At 39.4% G+C, this 12,136-nt stretch overlaps 1 protein-coding gene across 1 annotated transcript; it reads right to left on the reverse strand.

Moving 5' to 3' along the window:
• Nucleotides 1-7,269: 7,269 nt before the first annotated feature.
• LOC125032980 (40S ribosomal protein S16) lies at nucleotides 7,270-11,720 on the reverse strand. The gene is made up of 5 exons (XM_047624421.1): nucleotides 11,656-11,720; nucleotides 11,500-11,547; nucleotides 8,753-8,884; nucleotides 8,171-8,285; nucleotides 7,270-7,462 (listed from the first exon to the last, which is right to left on the reverse strand). Exons 2-5 carry the CDS (start codon nucleotides 11,545-11,547, stop codon nucleotides 7,317-7,319), a joined length of 441 nt encoding a protein of 146 aa, XP_047480377.1. The 5' UTR covers nucleotides 11,656-11,720; the 3' UTR covers nucleotides 7,270-7,316.
• Between the last annotated feature and the right edge of the window lie 416 nt (nucleotides 11,721-12,136).

Genomic DNA, 12,136 nt, shown 5'->3' on the forward strand with positions numbered 1-12,136 from the left:
ATCTGAGGTTATATAGCACTAGGTATTGCATTGGAATGGGTAGAAATTAGTTAATGATGAGGGTAAAATGTTAAGAGGTGAAACTGCATTTTAGAATAGCATGGTAGTGAAACCCTCCCATTCCCTTGCTCGTTGTTGCCGTGGGGGGTTTCGGAGGCGGAGATTGAGGCTCAATGTAGGGGTCACCCCTGCTTTGGACTTCAGCCTTCGCCTCAAGTAATTATGCAGGATATCTTCTCCCCATTTCCCCTTAGGAGACGGAGACTGAGACCCAATGATGGGGGAACTCCTCAACCTTAGGACTCAGCCATCGACTCAACTAATTTTGCATGGTCTTTTTTCCGCTCATACTTTTCGTTTCAGTCCCTTCACCAATCCCTTCTACTATCCACCTCCTAAGGTGTGAGAGCCGTGCTGAAAGGATGAAAGGCTGACTTTGTGCCAGTCCTGAACGGCCTGAGGGAGCCATGGGCACGGTATTCCCCTGCCTTACCTGGCCCTTACCCCTCAAGGGGACCCTGTTTTTTTCTCCCCAACATACTCCAGGCTTATCATGGCCAATAATGAAGACGTAATCCCACTTTTAGGGGCAATGAGGCTTGCCCCTTCATCAAATAGCCCCAACCCCGGCTCTCCTTTGAACACTGCAATGCCTACTAGTACAGTATCAACCCTAATCAACAACCAACCCCCAAAGAGACATTTCTACTCTCCCAACATGCTCAACTTCAACACCTTTACTCCCACAACCTTCTTCATCAACCACCCCATCTCCCCTTATTACTATCTGACAACCTTATTGCCCACCTCCCCATAACATTACCCCCCTCAACCTTATTGCCCACCTCCCCATAATACTACCCCCCTCAACACTACTCCCTCCTCCACACGTCCCCGCACTTCTACTACCCCCACCTCTACAAGAATCCTAAATACTCTATTTAGCCCAGCCAAATGGGACTGATTTTTCGTGATCCCTCCCACAGCCCCCTACTCTAAAAACACCCTCCTCTTCCAGCAATGCTTCCAAAAACAAGTAGGCAAAGTCTCTTTCCGTAGCCGACCCGACCACTCCCGTCTCGTCACAGTAACATCTGAAAACCAAGCTATAGCATTAACAAAACTAACTGATCTATGTGGTAATCCCATCCCTACAGAACCTCATCCAACCCTCAATACTTGCACCGGGACTGTCTCTATCTCCCCAACAGATTGCCCAATCTATGACAAAGAATGATCAGATTGTGGAGAAGACTTACTCGCTTGACTCACGGACTATGATGCGACATATGTACAATGCTACTCCATTCCTCCCAGAGGAAATCGAAAGAAATCCATCAACATTGCCAAAATTACTTTCCGTAGACATGACCTTCCCTTAAATGTTTACATAGGTGGGGAATCCCTACCTGTCCGACCATACCAACCTCCTCCTCGTCAGTGCCAAAATTGTTGGCGTTTAGGACACCCAGCCAAACACTGCCATTCCACAGCCAGATGCCCGCTATGTGCCCAACCTGGCCATACTCGATCAAACTGCTCTGCACAATCACGCACATGTGAAAACTGTGGCGGCCCCCATAATGTATTTTATAGAGGCTGCCCCACCTACAAATTTGAGTCTGAGGTAGCAACTCTCAGATTCAGACTCTACGTGAAGCCAGACAGGAGGCACGTCGACGAGGTTTTTATCTTACCCCCTACTCTAGTAATGTCGTTCACTCTGCCACTCCCCCTACCCCCCAAGCTACTACACCCTCTCCTAAACCTAACCCCCCTCCATCTAACTTCCCCTCTTCTACTTCCTACCTTCCCCAGTCAAATTCTTTTGCCATCCTAAATCCAGACACTCAAATCTCTAACCAGTCAAATTCTTTTGTCATCCTAAATCCAGGCACTCCAATCTCTACTACAGCCCCAACACCTTCCCCTCTCCCTCCCCGCACTACCCGCAGCAGACAGAATAAACGTTCCATCCCCTCTTCCCCTACCCCACAATCACCTCCACCTTCCTTTGCCCCTATTCTTCCGACACCAGACTTCTCTTCCCCCCTCACAAGAAAACCTTTATCTCACAAAACTCCCCAACCAACTCCATTACAGAAACTCTTGAAGATATCCAGAACTACATAATCGAGTCCCAAACTCATACTCACCCACCTTCAAATTCTACAACTCCCGCTCCATCCACACTTGAAGTGACTGCCGATATCCATCCTCCTCCTACTCATATTCTCCCTACACCCAATCCTCCTACCCAATCCCAACCAAGCCAATCCCTCCCTCCATCCCTTCCACTCCCTCCTGGATACACACGTGAATCCCTCATGTCACAAGTACCCTCTTCCCCAGACCCTCTACCTCCCGACACCCCTCCTGATACAACACAGCCTCCCCAACCTCATTCTTTATCCCACCCTCTAGCACCTTCCCCTTCAAATTCTCCAACATGTACTACAATCGTTATCACTAAATCAACAAAAGTATAACTATCCTTCATTGGAACATTCGCGGTTTCCACTCTCACACACCTGACCTCCGTCATATCCTCTCCTCTTACAACCCATCCATTGTATGCCTTCAAGAAAATTTTCCAGATGGCACAATCCGATCCACCCCTATGCTCCTTATGTAATGTTCCTCTTTCAGTCCCGCACATTCTATTGTCATGCCCACGTTTTGAAGCAGCCCGTACCTCTACTTTCCCCCACCTATCCTCCCTACATAGACATCCCAACCTATCAGACATCCTTACAGAATCTCACACTTTCTGCTTTGACAACCCGTTTCCTTCCTCAAACGCATATATATCCTTCACTTAATCTAACCCCTTTACATTACCTCATCCGACCCTAACCAATTCACTCACCAATTCCTTAACCCAGCTTTAACAACTAATCACTAACCCAGCCACCCTTCACTAACATTAAATAGTGCTACATGACATTAGATGTCTAGCACATTTATTTTGCTTTTAACCATTAATCATTCTCCCCATTTCCTTTTCCTCCTCTTCTTCATCTCCTTCTGTCCACTTATCCAAATAATTAACTTATATTTATATTTTTCGCAACAATACTTTGTCTTAACGCCTTGTGAACAAAAATACTTTTTACGTGAAGGCTTTGCCCACACACCCCACCCTATCACTATGTTTTGAATAAGCCGCTAATGATCTTAGATGTTGACGCGGCAGAAAATTTTCAACAAATAAATGAAAATATGGTAGTGAAACCCCAACTAATTTGGCATGGTCTTTTCTTCTCTTTTCCATTCTCTTCTCTTCCAGTCATTAATTCATATTTATCCGTTTTGCCACAATCCTTTGTCATAATGCTGTGTGACCTTTGGTGTCATTTGTTTGTTTTGACCATTCTGGAAATCCACAAATATTACCTTGTGAGCAAAATAAAACTTATGATGATGACACAGGAAAGCTATGGGTTGTTAAAGGGGAAAGCCACCCCCAGTCCCTTGCTCGTTTTTGTTGTGGTCTCTTCTTCTCCGCCATTCATTTTCCTTTCTTTCTTCATCCCCTCCTTGTGCCCTCGTATCCTAATTGTAAATCAATTTCACCATTATCGATACAATGTCACTATATTTTGAATACGTCACTACTGACCTTAGGCAGATTTTTTTTTTTTTTTGCAATAAATAAATATATAAAGGGGGAAAATAGTTTAGGAAGAAGGTCGATTAAATCATATTGGGTGATATTTATGCGTCTGAGGAAGGAAAACATGTTAACGGAAAAGGTAGGGAATTCCGAAAGGAATGCCAACAGGTTGGAGAGTTGAGGAAGAGAGGAGAAATATGGAAAGGGTGAGGACAGGATAACAGAATGTGTGGGACTGAAAAAAGGAACATTGCATGAAGAACATACAAATGGATTAGAATGTAATATGAAACAGGGATGCGTGAGGAGTGTGACCAATATGTAATCTGGCAAGAGCACTTTTCCAGCATCTATTCTGATGGAATGAGACTGACCAAGATGAGATGGAGGATTTCATTGTATGTAGTATATTGGTGGTGAGGCCAGACCTGAAAGATTGCCAGCAGGTAAAGAGGAAGGTTTTGAAATTAGGATAATAGTCAGTGGCTTGTGTGTGTGTAAAAATCTGAGTTGATTGGATGAGAACAAGGCAGCAGAGTGTGTCAAGGCATCGACCTGTTCAGTGCCAGGAATCCCAAGATGGCTGGGTATCCAGTAAAAACTAATGGTTTTGTGTCATGTGGATAGAATGAACAACTGGTCCTGAATCTTACAGGTAAGGGGGTTCACTGGCAGTACAGATTGCAAGAGGGATAATGAGGTTCTGGAATCTATAAAGATTATGAAGTACGAGAAAGAGAGATAAGGTAAGCATGTTGACGGGAAGAAGATCTCATAAAATGTTGTAAGAACACTAGATTCATTTGGAAGTGGAAAGTTTACAGTACAGGAAGGAAAGATTATAGCAAATCCAGCACCAGAGACAGATTTAGATCCATCTGTATAGAATAATGTGTACTGGAGGAGTGAGTAGAGGCATGGTCGAGAAAATTAGTAAGGACAGAAAGGGGAGCGTCTGATTTGACTGTATCAGGGAAAACAGAGGAGCAAATACAGGAGGAAGGTACTAACCAGGGAAGGAACGTCTGGCAAGAAAAACGAAGGGATCTAAGCAGTAGAAGCAGCAGTAAAGGGGCCTGATGATTAAAAAATAATAATATGATGGGAATAAATAGGATTTCAAATTACCATAAGTAGAACTGATTTTGCAATGAAAATACTATTAGTGCTTTTGTTCAAATAGAATAGACTAACATGACAGCAATAAACATACAGTGCATTACTTCAGATTTTCAATATTTTCTAAAATCAGAGTCTAGTCATGTATTTATCATTCAGATCTTATTGATGGGACAAACATTGGTGGATACTAGCTTCATAATTTATTCAAAATATTATTTTAAAATATACCACATAGTTGATTTAATAGACAGTTACTGGCATATGAAGGGTATGGTCATGAAATAAGATTTTGAAACATTTTGCCCCCATATCCCACCCTCTTTACATTTCCTCATCAAGCTGGCTTTTTGTGTAAAATTATAATTATAGATGAGATATGTTTAAAACAAAAAAAAAAATGAATGACACCAGGAGCAATAGCTATGAATTTTTGCTTTGTATGCAAGACTGTCGGTAAAAACAACGAATATTGAAAACAAAAACAGGTAAAATATCTTGATTCAGGTCTATTCATCATGCAATCACCAAGTTCCTTAAGCCCCATCAAGACAAACGAGCCACAACCGTCAGGAAATGGCTGGTGAGTGGATATTTGTTACCAGATCAAGCAGTCCTCAGAGTATTGTGCTGAAAAGGGTAAAAATGAGTTAACATTTCAGATAAGTGGATAGAAGAAGGGAATGAAAAAGAGAAGCAAAAGGAAAAGTTGTTAGCTGTTCTAACACTGCTGTCAAGACTTCAACTAGAATTATGTGTGTATATTATTTCCTATAAATTTTTGTGTTCAGTACTTACCTTGTGCCACAAACAAAAAATTCAAATCAAAATTATAAAGTCAATTGAGTATAAATGTTAATGTCACACAAGCTACAAACCAATCACTGAACATCTTTCCTTGCAAAATTTACTCAGATATTTTCCCAATTCCTGGGGTAATGACTGATATATCAAGTAACATTTTGTCTTGTGAAATGGTTAATATTATTGTTAATTGAAAAAATTCGGCCACATCAACACTATTGTCATTAGTGGTGTATTCAAAATATAGCGATTGTGCGAGGCTTAGGGGCAAAGCCCCCAGGTATGGAAGTTCTATATGACATCAAAGGCCATATGGCACTATGGTAAAGTAGAGTAGCAAGAAAGGTTAGGGATGAGTTAATGATTATGGTAAAGTTACAGGTTGAAATAGAGGGTAGTATTGTAGTGAAAAGGGTGGAGAGGGGGTCTGATGGGGTATAGTATAAGGTAAAGGGTGTTAGAAGAGGAAGGAATTAAGGGAGTAGGGAGCATTATGATAATGCATTGTGACGAAAGCAGCAAAAATGAGTTAACAATTAAGATAAGTGGGCAGAACAAAGGGATGAAGAAAAGGAAAAGGAAAGAAGAGACCATGTAAAATTAGTTGAGGCAAGGGCTGAGGACCAAGGCAAGAGTGATCCCCTACACTGTGCCTCAGTCCCCTTCTTCTAAACCCCCCACAGGACTGGGGGTGTGTGAAATGGTTAGCATCCAGAATGGAACTTTAGTGCTTCATATTTTCAAAATTTAATATCTATCTAATATCTTCTTCTATACTGTAAAATCAATGTGTTAAATAAAAATCATGCTGAATTTTAAAAAATGCTTGATTAAATTCAGATAGTCCAAAAATACATTTGTTCTGCCTTCCAGGTCATTTATTCATTTCCTGACCTTTAAAAGTTCTTAACCCCTTCCCTAAAATTATATCCATTCCCATCACAAAAGTAAGGTCTTAAGGCCTGTCCACGCAGGCATTGGTGGGCATAAATATTTTTATTGAAAATTTTCTGGCACAACATTAGTGACATTCAAAATACAGCAATAGGGTGGGGCTTCAAGTATAGCATTGATAAAAGTATTGTGGAAAAAGTGGAAAAATTAGTTAACACCTAGGATAAGTGGACAGAAAGGGATGAAGAGAAGGAAAGAGAAGGGGAGAAGAAAAAAAAAGCATGCAAAACTTGCTGAGGCAAGGGCTGAGGTACAAGGCAGGGGTGGTCCCTTAAACTGGACTTCAGTCCCTTTCACCTAAGCCCCCCCACAACAACGAGCAAGGGATTGAGGGGAGTCTACTCTGTAAGCAAGTAGTTTCCTTGTTTGCTTGCCTGCCCATATGTACCATTTTCATGTCAAAGTCAATAGTAAATGAAGTAACAATTATTAAAAGGTGTAATTTTGCTGCTCATAGCAAAACTTCAATTATTCTAAGCTGGTTATTTTCTCAAGTAACTTGACAGTAAAGCATTACCTTACTAGCTTAGGAAGTGTATAAAGCACACTTGATCACAAAAAAATGAAACTACACCATTACTTTTGTATGAATTAAACTATAACAATAATATAGTATCATGCTTAGTCATCGACAGGGTAATGATCTAGACAAACTCTGAAGTTAGGTCTGCAATTATAAATTATTTTGTGGAGACACCAAAGCAGCCTGATTTGTCGTTTTACCTCTGGTAGGAATTAACAGTATCTTTCATAATGAAGGATAAACAAACAGTAGAACTTGTCCTTAGGTTTATTGCAGAATCCACATAAAATAAAAACAAATTTAACGGTAGGACTTCTGGTAGCGGGCACGGGCTCCAGGACCTCCGAACTTCTTGGACTCGCAACGCCTAGGATCAGCAACCAAGAGTGATCTGTCATAGTTAATCAAGATGTTCTTGATTTCTTTCTTGGAGGCTTCATCAACAACTGGAAAAGAAATACAATATAACTAGTTTTTTTTCTATTTAACGATACCATATTCATAATATAATCTTTTGCAAAATACCAGCTTGTACACAGAATCCAGTAACAGAGCAATTTCAGTTACATAGCTTTGGTTATCAAAAATGATGATATGCAGTTTAAAAATACTTCTAGATGTACATCTTTTGTACTTATTTTCTTACAGTAATAGAATCTCATGGAAAAAACCATTGGAGGCACTGAACTGACATTAAAAAGCTCTATCTTCCAACCTTATATCCTTTAATTGATTCCAATAACCTAAACCTATAAGAAAAGCAACTAAAAAATTGTTTAGTTAATTTTTACCAATAGTGAAATATTCGTCTACAGCAGGGATACTCAACTATTATGAGCAAAGGTCCAGTTAGACAGGTTCCAATATAAGCAGAGGCCTGGATAAATATTTTGCATGCAAATATGAAAATAAAACTACCATTCTGAGTACTCTAGTGCTCCTATATGATATATATAATATAACAGGATTAGGATATTTTTCTCTAAAAAATAATTGAAATGGAGAATTTTCAAGAATCCATTGTCAGGACCATCATTTTCTTTAATTATACGGTTATCCTGTTATCTGGAGCCTTGGGTCCTGCTACAACACTCAGGTCTGGACGGTTTACCATCATCTCTACAGTTAAAAATGTAATAATTTTAACTACTCACACTTCTGATAATAGGCAACCAGAGACTTGGATATGGCCTGACGGATAGCATAGACTTGAGAGGTGTGTCCACCACCCTGTACGCGGACACGGATGGTTACTTTGGAGAAGCGTTTCTGTAATTAAAAGAAATTTAAAATAAAAGCCAATTCTAGATTAGGAAAGTTTAATATAGTTGATACCTGAATGACAGACATGCCTTGACCACTGCTTAAAATCTATAAATTTTGCTTACAAGATGGCTCCAAACAAGCCTAGTCACCAAGGAGACACTATTATACTACCTGCAGATCTCTCCTTTATTTTCAAGAATATTTCAAATTTTCACATTACTATTAGTAAACTTTATATGACAAGCATAATGTAAGTAGTGATTATTAATCAATACTGTTGATAGGCCTACCAATTAACACCTTGGCAACTATGCACTCATTGACCCATCTATGTGTAAATAAAATTAAAAATCAGTGAATAGTACAATGATCCAGCACTTATGGATTAATATTTTAATATTTAAACTATTTGTTTTATGATAATGCTATGGAAAAAAAAGGGACTTAACAGGTGACTTCTGCATACATACCTTGCCTAAGAGAAGGACAGGCTCCAACAGCTTGTACTGCAAAGTCCTTGGCTCAACAAGCTCCAATGGGCGGCCATTGACCTTGATCAAGCCATTTCCGCGCTTGCAGTGAGCAACAGCAGTGGCAGTTTTCTGTGGAATAAGAGCAGACATTTAACAAAAACCTATAATAATTTTAGAAAAAAATTAGATTCACTCTAAACCAAAATGATAATTAACACAAATATACAGACTGCAGGTATACAAATGTAAACACTAAATACAACAGCTAACAATGGCTAACAAACACGACTATCTCATGGCTCCTTTACTTATTAAGTAGAAAGTTGCGGAGGAATAAAGATTTTTCAGTAAAATCCCTATAGAAAAAGCAGCTTTCCTCCTCTGCCATGCTGAAATTTCCACGGTGACCAATTCAAAATGCAAGAATGTAAATCTCATAACATGAATTTGATACAAGAGTTATCTACACATGTTCATTAACATTTTACAAGTTAATATTCATTTATTTGAAAAGCCAAAATTTTGCCTTTATCATGTAGTAAGAATGCAAGTAGTGAATGGATTTTGACCGACTATTGATTATGAATATGAAACGTATCAGGAAAAATGTGTATTATTTTAACAGCAGGGCATCATGATGGCTCAATATTATTAACCCAACACTGCTGGGTGAAGAAAATAAAAACTCTACACTCTGGAGATTAATGGCAACAAGCCGCCTTTGAGCAAGGGAGTTCACTACATTACGCAGAACATCCCACTTGAAGCACTTTCGTGCGACTCCATGGCGTACAGATGTACTCCCCAGACGTAGTGGTCTGTTATGATGCTGCAAGGCGTGACCAAGCAGTATAGGGATAACAAAAAGTCTATGAATGTACAAGCTTTATCTTGCCAGAAACACACAAGTTGGTTTGTTAACCATAGTGTGTAAAGTGCAAAAGTCATTAGACTGCTTGATATGTAGATCTGTAAGCTTTAATTTGCTCTGCCATTCATACAATTGTTCTCTTCAGAAAGGGTCAGGGCATGCTTTATAAATACACTAAAGCATCCTATGGAAAATCTAGCATTTGGCTAGTTTTCTCATTCCATACCCATACCCTCATTTCCCTTGTAGCCCCTTGCCTCCCTAAGCTACAGACATGTTCTTAGCTGCCTCTTTTGAGTGTAGTAATAATTCTGTTACTCCTCAAAATTCCTCTTCCAAATATACAATCAAGTATCAATGTCTTCTTACAGATAATTTCTAGACAAATCTAAATACAATCTTTTGTAATGTTTACAGTGACGGCAACCCTCAGAGTAAGTCCCTAACACTCCAGCCAAGGTCTTAAAAGTTCTAACTTGCCAGAATATACATAGAAGTATGCTACCTTTGCCCAAATGATAACAGGTGCATTGCTCTCCATTAACAAATACCCAAACTATGAATCAATTGCTTCAAAACATATACAATATATAGCTGCTACACTGTTAGTAGCAGTTGTGCAAACATTTTCTTAATCGATACATTACAATTGTATTAGATTAGGTTTAAAAATGGACACTGACATCTTATACAGCATAAGAAACGGTTATAACAAGGATAGAGCTGCTGCTGCCTCACATTCACAGTAAAATAAATACATGGTAGGAAACATTAGGTATGTATCTGAGTTTTCTTGATACCCTGTTTTTGGAGACTCTCTGTGTAGCTCTTAGTAACAAATCCCTAGATTAGTAAGCAGATAAAAGAGAACAGCATTCTGGCAAAGGGAAATCCATCCTAGCAGATATGTAGTATAAGGTGGTGGCAGAGTTGGGTAATAAAACCTACATGAAATGATAGAATACAAACCAAGATAAAGTTCTTCTATGGCAATAAGTATGCAAATGCTTCCCAAGGGTGTTACACGTAAAAGAAAAGGGAAGACTCCCCAACTTAGGCTAAGTCGCTCATCTTGTTTACATTGCGAGGGTGAATTCAAGTTGCATATATTACCACAGGGAATAGACCCCTGGCTAGATGTATATATTACCACAGGGGTCCAGGGGGTATAGCCCCCTGGCTAGGTGCATATACTACCACAGGGGTCCAGGGGGAAGAACCCCCTAGCTAGGGAATATATACTACTGTGTTAGGTTAGGTTGGATGTTGTGTTAGGATGTTTTCTTTAACAACCACGGGATCCTGTTTTACCACAATTTCCCTGATATGCTTCATGCCCTCCCTCCTATCGGATATATCAAATCAAGATAGTCGATGCAGATGGTGATCATATCTCCTCAATGATTCATTTGCACAAGGAACAATGCCTAGAATTGTTGAAAGCAGTGGATTTCATACAGAAAAATATCAGTTGTTTGGAAAGTAACCCACTACCCTCTTCTACATACTGGCAGAAAACTAGTCTCTCCCCAAGTTCTAAGCCAAATGAAGGGTTATGAGTTCTACATTTTCATACTAAAACCACCTATTCTACTGCGGTTCATCTGATGCTAGCCTCCCCTTACATCCTCAGAACTCGTAAAGCTGCTGTAATGGCCAGAAACTTTGCCCCGGTCGTCATACTAATATCAATTAAAAATCTGTCAATCATAATCACAAAGTAAAAGGTACAGAACACGCGAGATAAAACAGCCAAATGAGGAGTCCTATCGCATCTGCCGCAAAAGGAAGCTTTCCTCTCGGGAATTAAAAGCCAAAACCTATCCACGAGCCCGATGTCAACAACGTGGTCATGCTTGTACTGTCTACTCACCTTCCTGCCATACACCTGCACAGACGGTATCGTTTCTTTGGGAGCCATCTGGAATGAACACAGACTCTTGTTAAATTCACCAAAGGTATAATATATCCAAGGCACTCTCAAAATCCCGAAACAATTCGAAAATATTGGGGACTCTCCGGAACCTACTGTGCTCAACACGCCGAAACAGCCAAAGGAAGGACTACCACGAGTCGCACGAACATCCACACCGACTTTGGAACCTTGTCCACAATATAATTTTGGGGATGATTTTATTTCTATATCTTAATTTGGCTACAACTTTACATTTCTGTAATTGTATCTTTATTTGTTTTATTATTTTTTTTCTTCTATAAATGCTACACTATAAAATAAATTATATATAAAGGTTTAGAGAGAACGAGTATATTCTATTTTGTCAATGTTTACACTTACAAAAGTGTATAATTTGTCAAGAGATTGTTGAAAGTACCAATTAATTTTATGGCTTAATAAAATTATCTATAACAACAGAGAAATAAGCTCTACAAGCTTTAAAAATAGTTTTGACCCATTAGACATTCGAAATGCCTCTATAGCAGTAGTCATATATAACATCAGTAAGTACTATCAAACAGAATCTAAAATTACAGGCAGCAATATATTCTGC

This window comes from Penaeus chinensis, chromosome 15 (assembly GCF_019202785.1).
Source record: "Penaeus chinensis breed Huanghai No. 1 chromosome 15, ASM1920278v2, whole genome shotgun sequence".
In the NCBI taxonomy this organism is placed as follows: domain Eukaryota; kingdom Metazoa; phylum Arthropoda; class Malacostraca; order Decapoda; family Penaeidae; genus Penaeus; species Penaeus chinensis.

What these genes read in the sequence shown, in the direction of transcription:
- LOC125032980 (XM_047624421.1), bottom strand. Translation starts at nt 11,547, where the DNA reads ATGGCTCCCAAAGAAACGATACCGTCTGTGCAGGTGTATGGCAGGAAG. An exon ending in TGCAGGTGTATGGCAGGAAG is followed by an intron (nt 8,885 to 11,499) that starts GTGAGTAGACAG and finishes CTTATTCCACAG; the next exon opens with AAAACTGCCACTGCTGTTGC. An exon ending in CTGTCCTTCTCTTAGGCAAG is followed by an intron (nt 8,286 to 8,752) that starts GTATGTATGCAG and finishes TTTTAATTACAG; the next exon opens with AAACGCTTCTCCAAAGTAAC.